This window comes from Ixodes scapularis, unplaced genomic scaffold (assembly GCF_016920785.2).
Source record: "Ixodes scapularis isolate PalLabHiFi unplaced genomic scaffold, ASM1692078v2 PGA_scaffold9__187_contigs__length_104089568, whole genome shotgun sequence".
NCBI classification, from domain to species: Eukaryota; Metazoa; Arthropoda; class Arachnida; order Ixodida; family Ixodidae; genus Ixodes; species Ixodes scapularis.
In genome coordinates this window covers 13040771-13059292 of record NW_024609884.1, presented here as the reverse complement: position 1 = coordinate 13059292, position 18522 = coordinate 13040771, and the positions used below count along the sequence as shown (strand labels likewise).

Genomic DNA, 18522 nt, shown 5'->3' with positions numbered 1-18522 from the left:
GGACCATCAGCTCGCTTTGGGAACTTGGAAGACATCCTCTCACGGTTTCGAGCTCGTCAGAACCTCCCTGCAGCGTTCGATGTTCAGCGAAGGTGGATGCCACGAACCTAATTTAGGAGAATCTCGCCTTCGCTTGGGCGAAGCGTATACGCCGGTTCTCGTCGGTTGTACGATACATAGAAAATATATTAAACACGCAGCTGAAACGTTGTTGGCCGCCCGATATTCTGAAACCACTTGATCACTGCCCACTGTGATAACCTCAGAGGCGGAGCCGAGATGTTCTGCTCGCTTCCTGCGCGAGTTATACAGCGCTACGCTCCTATCATATTCAGATCCCACGGTCAGCCAACGGACCTCGTAGTAAATCTAAGATATTACGATATGCTGTAACCTATACCGTGATGTTCGATCAAGTGTTCGTTTTCCATTTGTTTTCCTGGAAAAAGGATTTACTATTAAGATCTAAAAACTTCAGATCGCACAAGGTAAAAACCCCTTTAATCTCGAAGCGTGCTAAGAGTTTTTACATCTCAAAACACTCGGCGTGAAGCCATAAACACCTTGATTTGACTGTTTTTTCACGACCAAGTGACAACTTTCCAGTGGCTGGGCATCTGACAGCGCAAATGAAACTAGTTTTATTGAAAGACACTGACGCCGGGCTTCTCAGAAAACTCTCCAGAACCAACCCCCCCCCCCCCCCCCCCCCCCGTTTTCGTCAGAATCAGTCTCATTTTGTACACACGCGAGCACGAAGCGCTTCAGATTTGTTTGCATTTCATTGGTGGCACTGTCTCTCCATTTCAGTAAACGTAGATGCAGATGAGCTCTGTGAAGGTGTACATATTCACAGGTATCTTTCAGATAGTTTCGGTAGATATTTTCACCGTGAATTTCCACACGAGAACACCTAATGTCTTGAGATTTTCACATTCAATGCTTCCGCCGTATTTCAAAGCATGTACAGTGGTGAGTTGCGAACATCGCTTACGGCTTTTGAAAGTTAATTATACGTGGGAACCCTTTTTTAATAAATACCTATTGTTACACAGAATCAACAAAATGGATTCTTAATTATCAAATTAAACAAGCCAGGGGTTATCATTGAAATATAAATAGATTGAGATTTATTTTCGCTAAGAAGGGGCAGGCGCCTGTATCGTAGGCTGATTTCTTCTGCCTTCGAGATTCGCTCTTTCATACACGACCATCACACACGCGCATACTTATATTTTATACATATGTGAGAGATTCTGAATCAATTTGCCGAACAGGTCGAATGGAGTTAATTTCGTTCTCTTTATGGCCTCTATTCTGTGCAAAAGCGACTTCTGATATCTAAATCAGTATGTTACGCGAAACCTATTATCACACAATAAACGCTGTATGAACTGCGTGCATCGAACCTAATAATTTACCCTCAACGATTCTTTGTCTCTTTCCGCTTTATTCGCTAAGGTATAGCTATGATATGCTTAACCCTTCAACAAAGGGCATTTCCAGGACAGCTAGCCTTTGCTATGACCTCACTGCAAATATATCTACATAGACAAATAAGCGGAACAGAAGCTGGCACTGTCTAACTAACGATACCCGGCTACGATTCCGCAAGTAATTCGTTTCGGGACGCGTGCTGCGACACGTGCACGGGGAAGCAGCACTAACCACCACCATCGCGAACAACCACTCGCCGACAGGTCGCGGCGGAAGAGGCTATCTGTATCTTAGGAGGGTCGCGGCCCGACCAGGCACGAGGGCCGTCCTCCAAAATGCAAAGGGCGCTAGGCGGCAACTGACAGCGGGGTGAAGCACATGTTCCACTCACACACAGACACGTACGAACACGGGGAAGGGGCCAGGAGGCTCGAACGAGAACCCCGAGGCCCCGAGCGCCGCGGCCAGCTGTCCAGGCAGTCCGTCCGCAGCCGCTCGGTCCCGACTAAACATGCGAACCGTCATCACAGTTCGACGCCGCTCCAGAGGCGGGTGGGGCGTCAGGGGGGTCCGGCGGTCCGGCGCTCAGGGCATGGCGTCGGCCATGGCGTCGACGGGCGTGCCGGTCCCGTAGTGCTGCTGCGCGAACTCGTCCTCGGAGGAAGAGGAGTTGGAAGAGGACGAGCCGGCGTCTGCGCAGGGACTTCCGGCAGCGGCCATGATGGCGGCGGGTGCCGATGACGCGACCGCGTAGCCCGCTCCAGCCCGGTAGATGGGCACGGGGCCTCCGGCGCACGATACCGACGACGACTTGTCAACTGGAACATGGAAAAGGTGGAGACGAATTAGGGACATGATTAAAGGCAAAAAGCGCGGGCGGAGGGGGCAGCCCGACGGCTGATGAGGCAAGGCGGGCCCCCATCTCTCGTCCCCCCAATTCCCTCCGCTTTCCCGCTTCCACTAACGGCTGCGGCCTTTTCCTGACAATCGATGGAAATGAGGAGGCCGAGAGACGAAAAGGTGGGTGTCGCTGGAAACCAATCCGTCTCTCCCGGAATAATTTTTATGCCGTCCGGAATTCAATCTGCATTAATTGAGCGAAAGAGGATGGCGGTAAGGCCCCCTCCCTCCTCTTTCCTCGGGAACTCGCAGGAAGGATCGACCCCGTTTATATTAAAAAATATTTTTCAGCGGTTGGTTTTGCGGCGGTCGAGCTCTTCTCCCCCGCCAAGAGCGCAATCCCTCCTTGGTCCTTTTCTGGATGGCTGCTTTGCAGGTTGCCTTCCTCGCCCTTCCCCCGCTCTCGGCCCCCCTTACCGCGGAATTCCGTTCGCTGCCTCGCCAACTCGTCCGGACCTCTGACTGCTGCTGCTGCGATCGCCCGCTATATCCGGGCACTTTCTCAGCCCCATTCCGACTTTTGCGTCTACAAAGTTGGAGCGAACACAGTAAGATAAGAAATGTGTCCTTTTTTTCCTTGTTTTCTTCCATTTTCTCTCCTTGAAGATAACGTAATGCCGCACGTTTTATGGCGACAAAAGCGTAAGATATGTTTGTATACCGTTCCCTGCTATCCGATATGGGCTGGCAAAATCCGAATAATGATATTGTGGTCTATTATGACAGACTGATTCGAAAAGGTTAATCTAGTCTCCAAAATAGTTTCACGGATTTTCCGGTGGCTGCCATCTTTAAACTGAGAAGTCCTATGAGGGTATGTAACATACTGTTTGTCAAAGACAACTTTCAAGGTTTGGAAAGCACCTAGCAAGCTCCTGCTGCCATCATGGGCAAGGCAGCAACGTCCACAGGTATGGTGACCGGTGAATAGATCCTACCTGCATTCTTTGGATAGTTGCGTGTTCCCCCCTCACGGTTCGCCAGCTTGCCGTACGTGAGCAATACGATTAGGGCTCGAGCAAGAGTTAATATTGGACCATCAGCTGACTTGTTGGCGGTTTGGGACTCTCCACACATCTCCAAGTAAATTGGCAATTCAGAAAGTTTCAAAATAATAGGACGCCCTTGCGACCGCGACCATGTTCTGCCCATGCCCCGCTTTCATACAGATGATACATAGTCCGATGTGTACAATGCTTCCTTTTCTTAGTTTGTCCTGCGCGTATATGGTTTTGATTGGTCTTTGGTTTATTGTTTTTGAACATGGCCGCACATTGTTCGACTTTGTTTATACTGTGTTGCGCATGCTGTATGTATGTAGCCCTTTACCGTATTTAACTTTGCCCTGTGTTATATGTGATGTGTTTCCGTATTAGTATGAACGTCGAGTTGGGGGCTCAGAGTTAGTCAAGCTCCGAACCCCCATCTTCTTTTTTTGTCCGACCTCCAATTTACCGCAATTTTACTCGTGGTAACAAATAAGCTTCGCATTGTATAAACTTTATATTGCTTCACAAGCCTGAATTATTTTACTTTAGTTCCGGAAAGGGTGGTAGAAACATCCATAAAATGTCATCTCGATAGAGTTCACTACCAAAAATAAAGAAAAACTATGTGTTTGTTTTCAAAACAAATTAAATGAAATTAATCCAGATAAAAAGAAAAGACTTTCAACTGAAAAGGACTTGAACATAGGAATGCGTGTCCGACTAGTTTTAATGTATATACTTTTGTTTTTAATTTCTGCTTGTTAGCGTTCGCTCTGAAAGCGTATCGATGTAACGTACCTTTTAGGCTGGCTGACGTCGCGACAGGACGCTCAAATACCGAGTGCTCACATAACTTATGTTAGTTCTAGTTTATACCTTGACATCTCTTATGCAGCATGCAAAACAGATGTCACCTTGAAATTGCGGATCTTCAACAAGAAAGTAACAGCGAAATCGAGCTAGGTGTAAATTATCCGAAAATTCCCCGGAAACTGGAAAGTCTTGTCCTCTTAGAAATGGTACGGTCTATGCGCACGCTCTATAGAGCATGCGTGTGTGGTAAATATGAGATCTACTCGGAGGAGCCGAAACAATGGCGAGACAACAGTCCAATTTTGTCGCAGAAAAATCATTTGTACCCTTGTGGGGCGGATTAGGACACCCCCGAAAGCTTGAGCAACACAGAGTGAGAAGGATTTATTAAGCGATAAACTATTTAACCACGCCACATTCCGCTAATATCTCTTCCTAGATCGGAATGAATGGTACTCTGTTTGTTCTCCTGTAAAATTTGTACTTGAAATTTAAAAAAAAAAAAAAATTATAGCAAAATCAATGATAGCTTTTTGAGGTATCTTTATTAAGAACGCGAGACTGTCAATGGAAAAGCAATAAGAATCTGTAAGTTAATCACATTTTCCAACATATTGCCGTTTCAATTAAAAGAAACGCATACAAACGAAATCGCTAGATTAAAGATGTTGCTGAATTTAACCGCTTCAGGTTAGCTGACACCAAATATTTTTGTATCATATATTTTTCTATTGCAACAAGCAAAACGTTTGACCATTGTAAGCAGCAGGGAAATCCTGTTTGGCCTTTTCCCTACAACAGAAAAGACCTTGTTTACTTTTGTTTAATAGAATAATAAAACAGAACTATATTTTTATGAAATGAATACAAGAAAGGACGTCAAATGGCAGCTACCGATGACGGATATCATTCAGCATATCTTACGCCTACAGAATGTCCCTATGGTATCTCCACACCGGGCCTACTATATGCAAATCTCGCAGCCAATCGCTACACGGAAACAAAATCTGCAAATAACATTATGGAAACTTAAGTGATTCACTCTAGACAATGTCCACCTGAAAGAAGTTCGCCGTCGACTAAAGTTCTGGGCATAAAATTGATGTTGTAACGGCTACCAACTCACTGCACTTAGCAGTGTCGAGAGAAAAATATGGCCACTGCGCGAAAAGCCAGAGTGGCGTTCCCTGAAGTACATAGGCGCGTCAAAGGCGTCTTACTGTGTCTTGTCCTATAAGGGTACATTCTTTGCCCCGAGATGTGTCAGTTGCGTTGTTTTGCGCCTACTCGACATGACGTGTTATCAAAAATAAGTAGAAGTGATTGTGACAACGGTGGCTTATTGTAACATGGGTAGAACAAGGTTGTTGGTACGGACACTCTGAATGCAACTATCACCATGTGCTTCAAAACCCTGCCCCAACCCTAGTTACATAAGTACACTCAACTACTATTGAGAGTTCACTCAATCGCGATCATTCAGGGTTAGACACAAGCACCCACAGTAGAGACGTATCCTCGACTGTTCCTTTTTCTTCTACTTTGAAACTTCCTCTTTTCCTGCCTCAGTCTCAGGCTAGCATCAGAATAGTCATTAAGTCGTTTGTTTGGAATGCCACCGTGATCTCTGCCAACTGCACTTTGTGGAGGGTGGCGAAGCGCCAGGGCATGTCGGTGGTGGGCTGGTCCGGAATACCATCACACCCAAACATACTGCCTTGATCCACGAATAACTTTGAGGTACCCACCACAGTTCCCACGCACGCCTCAAGGCCCGTTCACTCACTAGCGTTCGGCCGCGACCGACTGAGACCCGACCGGGTTTTAAGCTTCGCGCGACGGCTTACGACCACGTCCGCAGCCGCGCATCCGGTCCTAAGCCGTTGCAAGAGTGGTCTTGGCTCACTCGGTCGTAGAAGGTGTCAAACGTGGGAACGGGCCTTCAGGTCGTGCTGTGCAGACTGCGATTAGGGCTGGTGTTTACCCGACACTATCCGCACACAAAAGGAAAAAAAGAAAAACAAAGGACTGCCTAATCTGCGATGTCCAGAAAGCTGCAAATAACCTCGTCTGCGACTGTGACATCTATGCTGTAAAAAAAGAATATATATATATATATATATGTGTGTGTGTGTGTGTGTGTGTGTGTGTGTGTGTGTGTGGTGTGTGCGTGCGTGCGTGTGTGTGTGTGTGTGTGTGTGTGTGTGTCCACAGGACAACAGAGTCCATAGACGACAGACCTTTCACTTCTGTGATGACCATTCAGTGAGACTAATAAGAGCAATCCCACAATTAATCGAGGACACCAAGCTAATTCAGTCTCCGTAAGCAAAGATTCACAAACGTTCTAAACAATTCTAACCCATCAAGCTTTCACTATTTTCTTTTCATATTCATCCGTACTTCCTTCTTTTTTATCCTTTGACTCTTTCCCCTGTGCGGAGTAGCTGCTAGAGCAGGTTTTCACGCCTGCCTCTCTGCCTTTCACTCATCAAAAAACAAAACAACAACTGAGTTTGCTTATCTTAGTCTTGGGCCCCTAAACTCGTCACACACAAAGTTGGGGCCAAAGTTGACGGAGCGCACCGATTGGCCTATCACAACGATGACTTCGCGCTTTTTTCGCCAACGTCCATCAGCGCGCTCAGCGAACTTTCGACTCCAACTTTGTGCTTGTCGAGATTAGGGCACCAGAACTGGATAAACTTTGCTGAGTTAGAGATTCGGTCGCCTGCAGCACTGTCTCGGACGGCTCGTGTAAAGGGCTCTACACATGCAAGACAAACCGTTGGACGGGCCATACGGCGGGTTAGAAAGTCTTAAATTGCTTGCGCGCAAATTGCGCCACGAGAAACTCGGGAAATCACGATCCCACATAATTAAGTACCGACTCGTGGTATGATGCGTCGGTCGCTTTGTTGTGCATGCACGTGCCTGGCGGGTTAGCGAAGCACTTACTACTTCGAAATCCTGAAGCAGGAATCTAGCGACAATCGTAGCGGCCAACACAGTGCTTGTGTGCGTATGTTTGTGTGTGTGTGTGTGGGAGAGGGGGCATGATTAAGAGTCCGAGCTGCCGTATAATGATTCAGTCTGATCAAGGACGACCCCTGGTTTATGAGTGCAGCTGTTAAGTCATGTCAATGACAATGCTATTTCCGCTATACCTTTCTTGCCTGCACTCGCTTGAAGGGTGCTTTGATACTCGTTTTGTACAAAACAAGACGTAATGTCTATTTTTTTAAATGCAACGGGCGTCCATAATCAATGTACTTTACCATTTATAAACGTAATGTGAGTTACAAAATAGCCATGTAGCAACACCTAAGAGTTCAGTTGAGCCTAAGGCGAAGGTATACGTGTATGTGAACGCACAGCACGGCGAACACTGCGACGCGATCGACCAGCTGAAGTCCTATTGGTGCGCGCCCAAGCAGCCCATTCTGACAGCGTCTCCGCCGGCCAGATGGCGCAACTGGTAAAAATAAACAAACGACAACAGCAACAACAACAATAACAAATAAGTGCATTGTTGCCACGGCATTTGTGAGCATTCGTTTTTTGTTCGGCGCGTCTGCTCTGACCTCGACGGACAAACAAACGCCAGATATCTCTCCGCTTCAATACGTTCATAAAACTGTTCTTGCCGCTGTTGAGGCACGAAACTGTGGTCAATAAAGAAGCAGTGTCCAGACTTGTACACGTTACTGAAAAAAAAGTAACCGATTACAATTACAATTACTTCACTGTAAAAAGTAACCGATTACAATTACAATTACAGCCTCATAAAAGTAATCGAAAAATTACTCTAATGTAATCGATTACTTCCATTGATGAAAAAACAGTTAGGGCGCAGGCGAGCTGGTGTAGGTTTACCATTTTTTTAGACCACCTGAGACTGAGTTAAAGAAACAAGACGACGTCTTGTTTCACGACAAGACGATGACGTGAGACGTCGTCTTGTTTTTTTCACCCAGTCACAAATAATCTAAAAAACAAACAAAAAACGATTACTTTCCACGTTACTTTTTAGTCAACTTTTTTTATTACAGTAGCATAATCCTTGGAATCTCGCGCTCAGTTGTTCCGAGAAAAAAAGCAAAAAAAAAAACCTTGACCGTTTTTGTTTAGAGCTGAATGAGTGACGCCAACACTCCCAATCCCTCTCGTGAAAAAAGAATAAAATAAAAAGGGCGCTGTTTAAGTGCATTATGCACAAGAGGCTGGATAAGGTCATTTTTCATACCCGGACGTAGTCTCCGGTGTACAAAAAAATGTTCCCGGGAGACGAAGCACAGTACTGTAAGTGGCCTACTAATCCTCAAGGTCCCGTAATTAGTGGTTTTGAAATGAAAAAAAAAAAAAATTTGACCGTTGCCCAGAGCTGAGGATCTCCAGGAGATATACACCCCCCCCCCCCCCCCCCCCAACCCCCCAAAAAATTGAGAAAAATTGTCATGGGTAATTTTGTAATCGATTACAGCAAAAAAGTAATTCAATTACAAGGATCGTTACTTTTTAAAGGAACACAAAATTACGGTAAAATGTAATCGAAATCCATTACTTGTAACGCGTTACATACAAGTCTGGCTGCGTCAAAACAACACGCGTGGCGCAAGCGCCAAGTTCTGTATGATTTGGCACGCCGAAAAAAATACTTTAAAAACAAGCATTTTTTTTTTTAAAGTCCGCGACCCGCGAATACACGCCGATTATCGAAGAGTCATCAGGTGGCTCAGCTTAAAACCAAGGTGATGAGAGAACTTTATCTGGCAGCTGCGACACGCGCAGTGTCCACACCTATATATCTTACATCCTGGTTGAGCCTAATCTAAGGCAGGCGCCGTTAACTGCCATTGGCCTGACGGCATTTGAAACGGTTCGTGTATTAAGGGTGTTACTCAGATTAACATATGAAGGTACACAGTTTGAGGCACGTGGAACGTAAGTTATAATGTTGCAGCGACCTCTAGGCGAATTGTAAATAAGGGACGATGGGATTTTGGTCGTACTTGGAACTATTCGACGTGGGCAAAACGTGCAAACTCACCACTCATCTGCGGATGTCCGCCTCCTGAAGATGCCTGCCCTAGGTACAGGTGCGAAGGACAGCCCTGGCCTTGGAAGTAGCCACCAGAGCCCAAGTGGAACGGTATGGAAGACGATGCTCCCGTGGCATTCATCTTCGCATTGGGCGGCGTCTGCGGTGGAGTGTCTGTTTGCGGCGCTGTGGCTCCAGGACTGAAGCCGTTGCTAGCGTAGCCTCCGAAGTGGCCAGATGTGGGTGTGCCGCCTCGGTGGTGGTGGTATCCTCCGGAAAACCATCCAAGTACCGAACCGTGGTTTCCTGTGGCAGCCGCAGCTTCCTTGGGTGTACCGTGCGTCTGATGTCCCGACGGCTGACCGGCAGCACAGGGCAGTGGAGGCGGAGGGCTCTTGCTTGTGGCCGTGTCCGCAAGGGACCAGATCTTGGGCTTGCTGTGTGAGTTGTCGGCTCCGGAAGAATCGTCCGCCGCGTTGGGCGAAGACTTGGACATGAGAGATTCGAGTCCCTGGAGGTCTGGAGATGGGCTGTCTGATGAGGCAGCCGGTGTGTAGCCCGTCAGGGCGTTCGGCGGAGCCAGAGACATGATGCCACTGAGGATCGGTGACCGGGACGTGCCTCCGACGGCATACGGGTTCATGGAGTGCCCGTAACCATGCCGCTGTTGTTGCTGTTGCTCCATGGCGGCGTTGGACGGGTGGGGCTGTGTGGTCTGCAGCTCCGCTGGTTCACGCTCGACCTCGACGGAAGTTTGAGGTGGCCGTAACGTGGAGTCTGAAACAATGGGGAAATTACACGCGAATTTTACGATCGATCATTCGAATTCTTTGCACCCTTAAAAGTATACCTTTTAAAAATCATTGTTGTTCTAAGATAAAGCATTAGGTGAATTAAAGTGCACAGTTGCGGCGTTCCGGGACGAGGCTAATCGCCTTATCAAAAGTGACTGCTGGTCAAGAATAAAGTCAAGCTTATGTGGAGCGCAAGTTCGTCTGCTTCTTGCACGGGGGTTGAGATGATGTCAGAACGCCGAACTCTTATTGGCTGATTAAAAAAAATATTTGATAGACCTCAAGACGTCTAGCATTAAGGTCCCTCCGCAAGAAGCAGACGACTTGCTCTCACCATAAGTACGTTTAATGCCCGTGCCACACGGGCAACTCGAATGCCGTTTACAACGAATGACATTTGAGCAGACGGCCAATCAGCACGCGACACTTCGGGCGTGGCGCATTCCACGCGCGACAGATTGCGAGCTGATTCGCCGATCACACAAATGTCATTCGTTGTAAATGGCATCCGAGTTGCCCGTGTGGCACGGGCATAAGAATACAGTCTGCGTGTGCGACGGGTTGGCTCATGTTGGTTACTCTCAATCTTAAAAACGTTGCTTGAGTACGGTCAGTAAATATTTTACACTGGCGAGGTCGATTCATCGCTCACCATTAACGTGTCAAAATCAAACTGAGTACAGGAGACTCACTCAGACACCTACATACTGGTCACCAAGAAAGCACCTGAACAACAGAAGGCTTTCAGTCGTTCGCGATTATTTTGCAAAAAAATACAGAAGCCATAATAGTACCCGCTACCTTTTAGTGAAACAATTAACAGGAGTTGGTGGCATTCCTTAAAATACTAGTACGCTTCATATTAATTTTTTACTTAAGAAATCAAGCTTTCTAACATTAATTTCTATCTAATCACATAATCACCCTGTATAAAGTGGTTTTCAGCAAAAGTTAATGCCTAACGCATTTCATGAAACGTTTATATATAACTCCCCATTATATAAAACATCATCGATCCCCCAGAGTATATATACTAAAAACAAAATATAAAAACAATAATTTGTAACGTCCCATGCGTCTTTCAGGCGACATATTTCTTATGTTTAAGATTATACAAGGTACAAACATATGACGTCAATGTCTACGAAAAAGATCGATGATCTTAATCAGAATTCAACAGCTTCTTAGCTACGTATCTTTATGTGGACACAGAATACAGAGTTACGAACAGAGATCGCTTGTAGATCACCCTTGATACTACGGCATGCGAATTCCTTGACATGCATTGAGCACACTCATTAATAAACAGAATAACCATAATATTTAACATTTATCCATTCTCAATAAAACATATCTGCTATGTCTATATGTGAATAGTTTATTAACCACACGTGTCATATACTCATTAAAGTGTCTCGCCCAAACCGTTACGAGGACATATTTATTTAGACTGTGCGGTTTTCTTTTTCTAGACACTATACAGCGCTCTATAACTGTGACATAGTCAACCGGCTAACTCCAGCTTTTCTCGTCAATCGCCTAAATTGTTAGATAAAAACTCAAAACTGAAAATTTAAGTCGAATTAAAATTTAGTTGCGTATTACTGTCATCACTGTCCGAACTTCAAAATTTGCTTATCCTGTTAGTCTGATTTCACAACTGATATAAAAAAAAAAACAGACAAGGCAAAATAAAACGCAAGGACCTAGCGTGCACATTCTCGTTTTCAGTTTCTTCTCGGTTTTTTCTTTACCCACTTCACGTGATTTTATTGTCCATTTGGTTAGAGCAGGATTGTTTCCCATTCAGCCGCCGCCTCCATTCTCCAGTTCCAGGTGGACAGAAAAAAAAAAAAGAAACACAGCGAGGCTCGGGAAAACCTTAGCAGCGACTGGAGGACCCCCCCTTGCCATAAAGGTGTTCGGTCCCAGCAGAAGACCTTGGGGACCCACTACACTTGCTTAAATCCTCGTCTACAGCGACTGCCAGGGGTCCCCCAGTGGAGCCATCAGGCGCTTATAAATCTCGACCCAGCCAGCGCTGTGTCCGACCGGCGTCCTCAAGTTGACGTGTTTGTGCTGGTCGTTCGATCGGTACCCAGAGAAGCGGAGAAGGGAAGCGCCATTTCGCACTCCGCAAAACGGGAGCCTAAATACACGTAAGCAACATTACGTCTCCCTCGCTTCCACTTCCCGATTCTCCCCTCCGTGCGTTGCTTTTTGTTGTCCGTCACCTTTTTTTTTTTTCTTTTCTCGTTTATTTCGCGCTGCTTCGTTGATCCCTACCTAACGGGAGAGACAGCTGTCGAGGGATTCTAGTGCTTCACCATATCCATGGGTTTGGGGTCTGGGTGCCCCCTCTAAATTCCTGCGCCACCTCCAAGTTAAAAGCTTCTTGAGTTCTCTCTTTCTAGATAGGCGTTTAATTTGTACTGTAAGGAGAAACCCCCTCTCCCCTTTTCTCTCTTTTTCGTTCTCTTTCTCTGCCCACGGCTGGAGAGTTTCCCTGCCCACGCGCCAATTTCGAGGGTGGACACCTCGTTTGATAGATGAAGCAGGGGGAGGGCAACGCGACGGGGGGGGGGGGGGGGGGGGGGGGGGGGTAGCGCTCTGTTTTTATACCCGGCTCTTCCCGAAAGGGACGGGAGAGACGCACGCACACAAACACACCAAAACAACGCTGGAGCGCGCCGGAAGAGTAGCGCAACCTCTCAATCCACGCACGCGGCGAGCGCGCTCAGCCCGAAAGAGGCCGTCGGGATATCTAAAAGCCAATCCGCCATTGAAAATATCTCCGGTTTATTTACTTTTGATGGGGGGGGACTGAATGGCGGGCCCACAGAGCCGGGGAAGTTGACTCCGGTGAGAGAAAAGGGGAGCTTATGATGTGTTTACTCGATGATGTGTTCTGTTGTTGTGCTTTCCAGGTTGCGACGGGCGGTTTGCTCTCTGTCGGTGCGGTGCCCCCCCCTTTAAGCGCTGGCGTTTCGTTGTGCTGGTGCCGCCGCTGCGCGCTTATTTATGGCATCGTCGTCTAAGCGACTACTGCCAGCGCACGCGGTGTGCGGTCCCCCGCCAGTGCCGCCGTAAAGCCGCCTTCCCTCCCTGGGTTCGCCATGAGCACTCACTCGCGCTTCGTCCAGGGGTGTCGCTCGTGTCATCAGCACCTGGCTGCGTATGCGAGCGCGTCTATAGTTGGTTTTATTTCGGGTTTCTCTCGCGCTTTTGTCTCCGCGGTCGTGGTGACTCACAACGGTGTTCTGGCTCGCAGGTACTTCACAGCCATGCACGTGTGCAGTGCGTGGGCATGTTTCCTCGTTTAGATGGTTAACGCAACGCCGTCTTCAAATTCCGCTTCGCTGCCACACCCGCGGAAAACTTCTCGGAGCGGAAGGCCATTATTATTTATTATTAGAGGTGGAGGGTCGGTGTCGCGGCAGTGCGTGCGGAATCGGTCTGCGGTCTGCGGTCTGCGGCATTGTCCCGCATATTAAATAATTTATAGTTCTTTTTAATTAAATTAAATTAATTTTATTAGGGAGTTTTATTCAAATGTTATTTGCTAACTATTACATATATCTCGTCTTGCTCTGGATTCGTTGTCGGCAGCGAGATTTCGACCATTCGGCTACCATTATACAGTCGGCTAATTGTCTGCATCGCGGTTATTCGGAGTTTACACCTCAAGGTTACCCGTTGTACAGAGCGCGACACTGTTAGCGCGAACAAGCGATCGCCGGTTTTTCCAGTTTTTTTTTTAGAAACCAAGGGATGTCATCCAAGCTATTATTGCTACGGAAAGAGCTGATTTAGTTCTATAATTTAAGCGATAAATTTTTGTGCTCGCTAATACTATTTAGAAGTAAAATGCGAAAGTGCACCGATGTCGTGTTCGCGCTAACTTTGTCGCGATGTGTACACGAAGATGGGGCTGGTGCCGTGTCAGCACCTACGTTTGTGGGCTCCACCCCCCCCCCCCCCCCCCACACACACACAGAACAAATTCGCAGAAAAAAAAAAAAAGAAAAACGGTCACGCATGTTTGCTCACCTAATGTAAGTTATTTAGTTTTCACGTTGTTATCGACCGACGAAGGTATATTGGGGCGAAGCTACAGAATGTAAATTTCCCTGCTCTTGAAAGTACCTGCGGGGATCAACCAATCGGCGTGAGGAAAAGATCGACGTTGATGTCCAAACAGAAAGTTACCGAGCAAAACGCCTCGACCATTTCGCTCATCCTGTTTCTACCTCGAGCAGCGTGGTACGATGGGAATTTTGAAAAGGTACATCTATTCGCTACCTTAATCGAGTCTGGAGCAAAAAGAGGAAAGAAAAAGATAAACCGCCGCAAGAAGATAAGAAGAAATGTTGACATTTGTAAATGCCTTGATTTGAAAGTTCTTTTGAAGTGGTTTTTAGTTGCAATTTCATGAATTATGCATCTTGCTTGGAAGCAAGTCAAAAGGATTTTTGCTCTTTTTTTTTTTCTTCTCCTTTTCTGGCCAAGAAAACTCATCTCCGACCTTAAAAACCTGAATTTCGTGTTCTTGAAACAATTTGATCGTGTCTGGATTTCGTTTTGTAAGGTGGAAAAGTAGCACGAACATGCATTCTATTCGATTATAAGTCGTTGAACCGTTGACGCTCTCGCAGATTATTCGGTAAGAGCTCACTCAGTCGGGAGGAAAACTCGCTCGTTTTCTCTTTGCTATGTATACGTATTTAATATTTGTCCATATTTCCAAGCAGGTTATATCCGAGGCCTCCTCCAAAGTGACAACTGAGCGCGATGGCAGCCGTGTACGACAATCACGCTCTTAGAAAGATACACACAGACGATAACTAGAAAGAGAGAGCGACAGGGAGATAAAGAGAGAAGCAGGAGGAGGAAGAGAAAGCAAAAGAGTGATATAGCGTCAATACCAAGCAAGGCCCGTATATTTCGTGCCAGGAGGGCTCCACTCAGAACGTAAGTGTCGCGGGAGACGTCGCGAGTCTAGTTTGTGATCGGCTCCGCCGATCACAAACTAGACTCACGACGTGTCTGCACGACTGCCGTTGACCCACAACGAGACATGGCGGCGAGAAGGCTAGAGAGCCACCACGAACCGGACTCGCCCTGATTGTCACAGCCGAGGCATAAAGCCGACAGGAACGGGGGATAGCCCTAACCGCCGATCCTCCGCTGCCGAGCACTTTTTTGTTTCCCCGTTCGTCCGCGGCATTGGGCGTCGTTTAGTCCAGGAATGGCAATGGTCCGTTCCTTTTTTCCTTTTTTTTTTTTCTTTTGTCGACGCTCGTGATATGTGCCTTGTTTTATCGGAGCCAGTTCCAATAGGCTACCTGTCTCGCGGGACTAATGAAATTGACAGCCACCGATCGGCAAATAGTACGGACAACGCGCGCCACCAGTCGGGGTATACGGCCCGCGTGTCATCCGCTGCCCTAATTCGTCGTCCAACTCTCCATCTCTTGCCCCCCTCTCTCTCTATCTCTCTCTTTCTCTCTCTCTCTCTCTCACACACAGACACAGCTTCGTACCTCCTGATAATACAGATTCAGTGCGTTCGGAATGAAATATCTAAAAATACAAAAAAAAAATTAAGTGAAAAGACGGGCTGCTATCTTCGTCTCTTCTCTACCTTGTTCAATAACCGAAGGCGCGTCCGTATAGGCATAGTGTAATACTTTTGTGCGTATAATCCCCCGCACGAACAATCGGAACCGGTTTACCCAGCGCTCCGCTGAAGTCAGACGATTTCATTTTTTTTTTAGGTTTGTTTTTTGAGGGCCTCCTTTCAACAGCAATCAGCGACGCACAGCGACTGCTGTACACTGACAAGCCACGCGGCGCCCAAGGAGCTCGCGATATTGTAGCGTGGCCGCCGTGACAGCCAGTTTTTGGTAACGCAGATAAACAGCGCCACGCTTTTAGGATTCTTATTCAAACTCAGAATTGCTAATGTTCTACCCGGCGAACCGAGGTTCCGTGGTGAGCGAGTTTCTTGGAAAAGCGTCTCGAAAGGGTAACGACCGGCGACAGCAATGAGCAAAGGGGTAAATGCGTTACCCTCCCACTACATTCCGTTCAATGCAAAGCAAGTCTGTGGAATATTGGCATGTAAAATCTCGAAGGTCATGTTTTCGGTTACGGGGTCAACATGAATGTTTATACAGCGATAAGTCAACCTCCCTCGTAGTGTGGGAAATGGAGCCGTGCGTCGCTCCACCAGTTTGATAAGCTGGGCATAGATCTGGAAATAGTACGCGCGTATCAAGAAGAAAAAGATGCACTGCAGTGTCCGAAGAGCAGCCAGGTTAAGATTCAAAGGGAACACTGTAGTGTCCGAGGAGCAGCCGAATTAAAATAAAAAATGAAACACCACAGAGTCCTAAAAGCAACCAAATTTAATCTACTAATGTAATTTACACTGTTCTACGCGTGTCTGCATACATTATGTTGTTTACGCTCTTGTGTGTGAGCCTCTGTTGCGGCTGGTCAAGTACTTTCATTCTCCTAATAACCGCTGTACCAAGTTTTTTTGTTTTGTTTTTTGACAGAACACAGTAGTTAACGAAGCTCTGAATCCAAAGATGCGGAATGTTTTTACTCACTCACGAGGACAACGATCTCTGTCGATTCGGATGACCTGCGACCTACGCGCGAGTTTAAAGATTGTCAGCCTCTTTACTCGGACGAATTGTCTAATCCTACCTCCATTCTCTGACTTCATTCCGGCATGAGCATTGATCGGGCCACCTGAGTCCCTAACTAAGCTAGGCTTCAGGGTAGCCGCACTTCAGACGTATTGTTGCCTAAAGTCATTGTTGTCAGTTATAGGAAGCTTTATCTGAAATCGCAGAAAGTGTTTTCCGCCTTCCAGAAATTCTAGAACAGTTCGCGACACAGGAGAAAACGATTTCACCTGGACTTTCTGATATCGTATCTAAAACTCCAGAAGGCTCATTTTCGAACCGTATTGCACCCGCTCCGCACTGAGCACCAAAATGGCGACAATCACAATATAATCGAACAATGGAGTGCCGGTACTCTAAACGTAGCGCCTCTAGTGACTCAATAAAGCCCTCATACCGCGAAAAAGTTAGAACAAAGCTGCTCAATTTTTTTTTTTTTTTTTTGCATCGAATTCCCATGGTCATGCCGGAGTGGAGACGACCCCCCCCCCCCCCCCCCCCAACGTTCTACCAGTAAAAACAAAAAAAACAAAAAAAAGATTTTGTTATTTTTAATGACGCCCCACAAAACCTTTTTCAACCCACTAACACCTAAACATTGCGTATCATGTTCTCATGCACGATACAAAATCTATATATTTTTTCCTTTTTTTTTTTTTTTTTGCAACGGCCAGGCACGTGTCCAAAAAAAAAAAGGGGGGGGGGGGGGGGGGCATGGGGCTCACTCCCCACCCCCCGAAATCTTCTATATTTCATACCCCCCGCCTTGAATCAAAATCCTGGCTACGTGCCTGGCAACGGGTAAGGTAAATGCACGTACCTCGCGAATGTTGCAAACTCGATAGACTGCAGTAGGATCTGGACGACTCTGTCCTGCGCATGGGGTCCTGGGCGATGCTCGTGCGCTCCTCCATCGTGTCCTCGTCGTCTTTCTTGTCCTCCCCGGAATCATCCGCGTCGGCTTTGTTCCGAGGCTCCCACGTCATCTTGTTCTCCTTCTTGAGCCGACGTCTCGCGTTGGCGAACCACGTGGATACCTTCGAGGACCGAATCAACAGAGTAGACTTGAACTCCTTCGTTCGACTCCTCGATAGGTAGGCCTAAACTGTCTTTAGCAAACGAGCGAGACGCGATTTTACGCAGCTGTACACCCAGCATATCTCAAATACGCGCAATCACGCACAAAACAAGATGAGTCACTGACCATAACCTTCACAGTATCACTTAATTTGCATTATTAATCAATGGACCTTTCTGGAATGTAGCGCGCGCCCTTAAGCGACGAGCGTGAGGCATTATGGGAACAGTGAGGGGCGCTGCTCCGTCGTCTGCTGCTACCGCCGTACCGCCAGCGAGAACCGCGTTGCCTACGTTTGGCGTTAAGTCCCTCTGTAGGGCAGACGATAATTTTTGCAGTGCCTAGTTCTGCGCTGCGTCGCCCAAATGAGGTGATGAAGCCTCAATCGCAGCACGTCTGTCCACTGCCCTTTTTTTGGATAGACCATCGTTCTGGATGGGCCACCTTTCTTTTTTTTGAATGAGCCATCACAACCACGTCCAACGTTTTTTTTTTTTTTTTTTTTTTTTTTGTTTTTTTTTTTTGTTTTTTGCTACAGCAATAAATTGAGCTATACTCCACAGCAGTCCAAGCTACAGGCGCGAGCCAGCCCGCGCTCCTGGCTTTGCGACGTGTATTTCAAGCGGGAGCGCTTGCCCCGCGGAAGAACGTTTTAAAGCAGCCACCTCGAGCTCTCGTGTTTGTGGCATTGGCGACAGTCTTAAAGGTGAATGGAGTATAGACCATTCCGGCCCTCAGCACAGCGTGCGATCTCCTCAGCCCAGCACGCGCA

The 18522-nt window shown here is 47.0% G+C and overlaps 1 protein-coding gene across 1 annotated transcript in view; it reads right to left on the bottom strand.

The window, feature by feature from the left end:
• Positions 1–725: 725 nt before the first annotated feature.
• Positions 726–18522, bottom strand: part of LOC8023367 (iroquois-class homeodomain protein IRX-6) — a 175430-nt gene continuing 157633 nt past the window's right edge. The window contains exons 5-7 of the mRNA XM_040205634.2: positions 17493–17709; positions 9190–9957; positions 726–2255 (exon numbers count right to left, since the gene is read on the bottom strand). Of these exons, the coding sequence (XP_040061568.1) occupies positions 2023–2255; positions 9190–9957; positions 17493–17709 (1218 nt within the window). The 3' untranslated portion in view covers positions 726–2022. The remainder of the gene's footprint in view (positions 2256–9189; positions 9958–17492; positions 17710–18522) is intronic.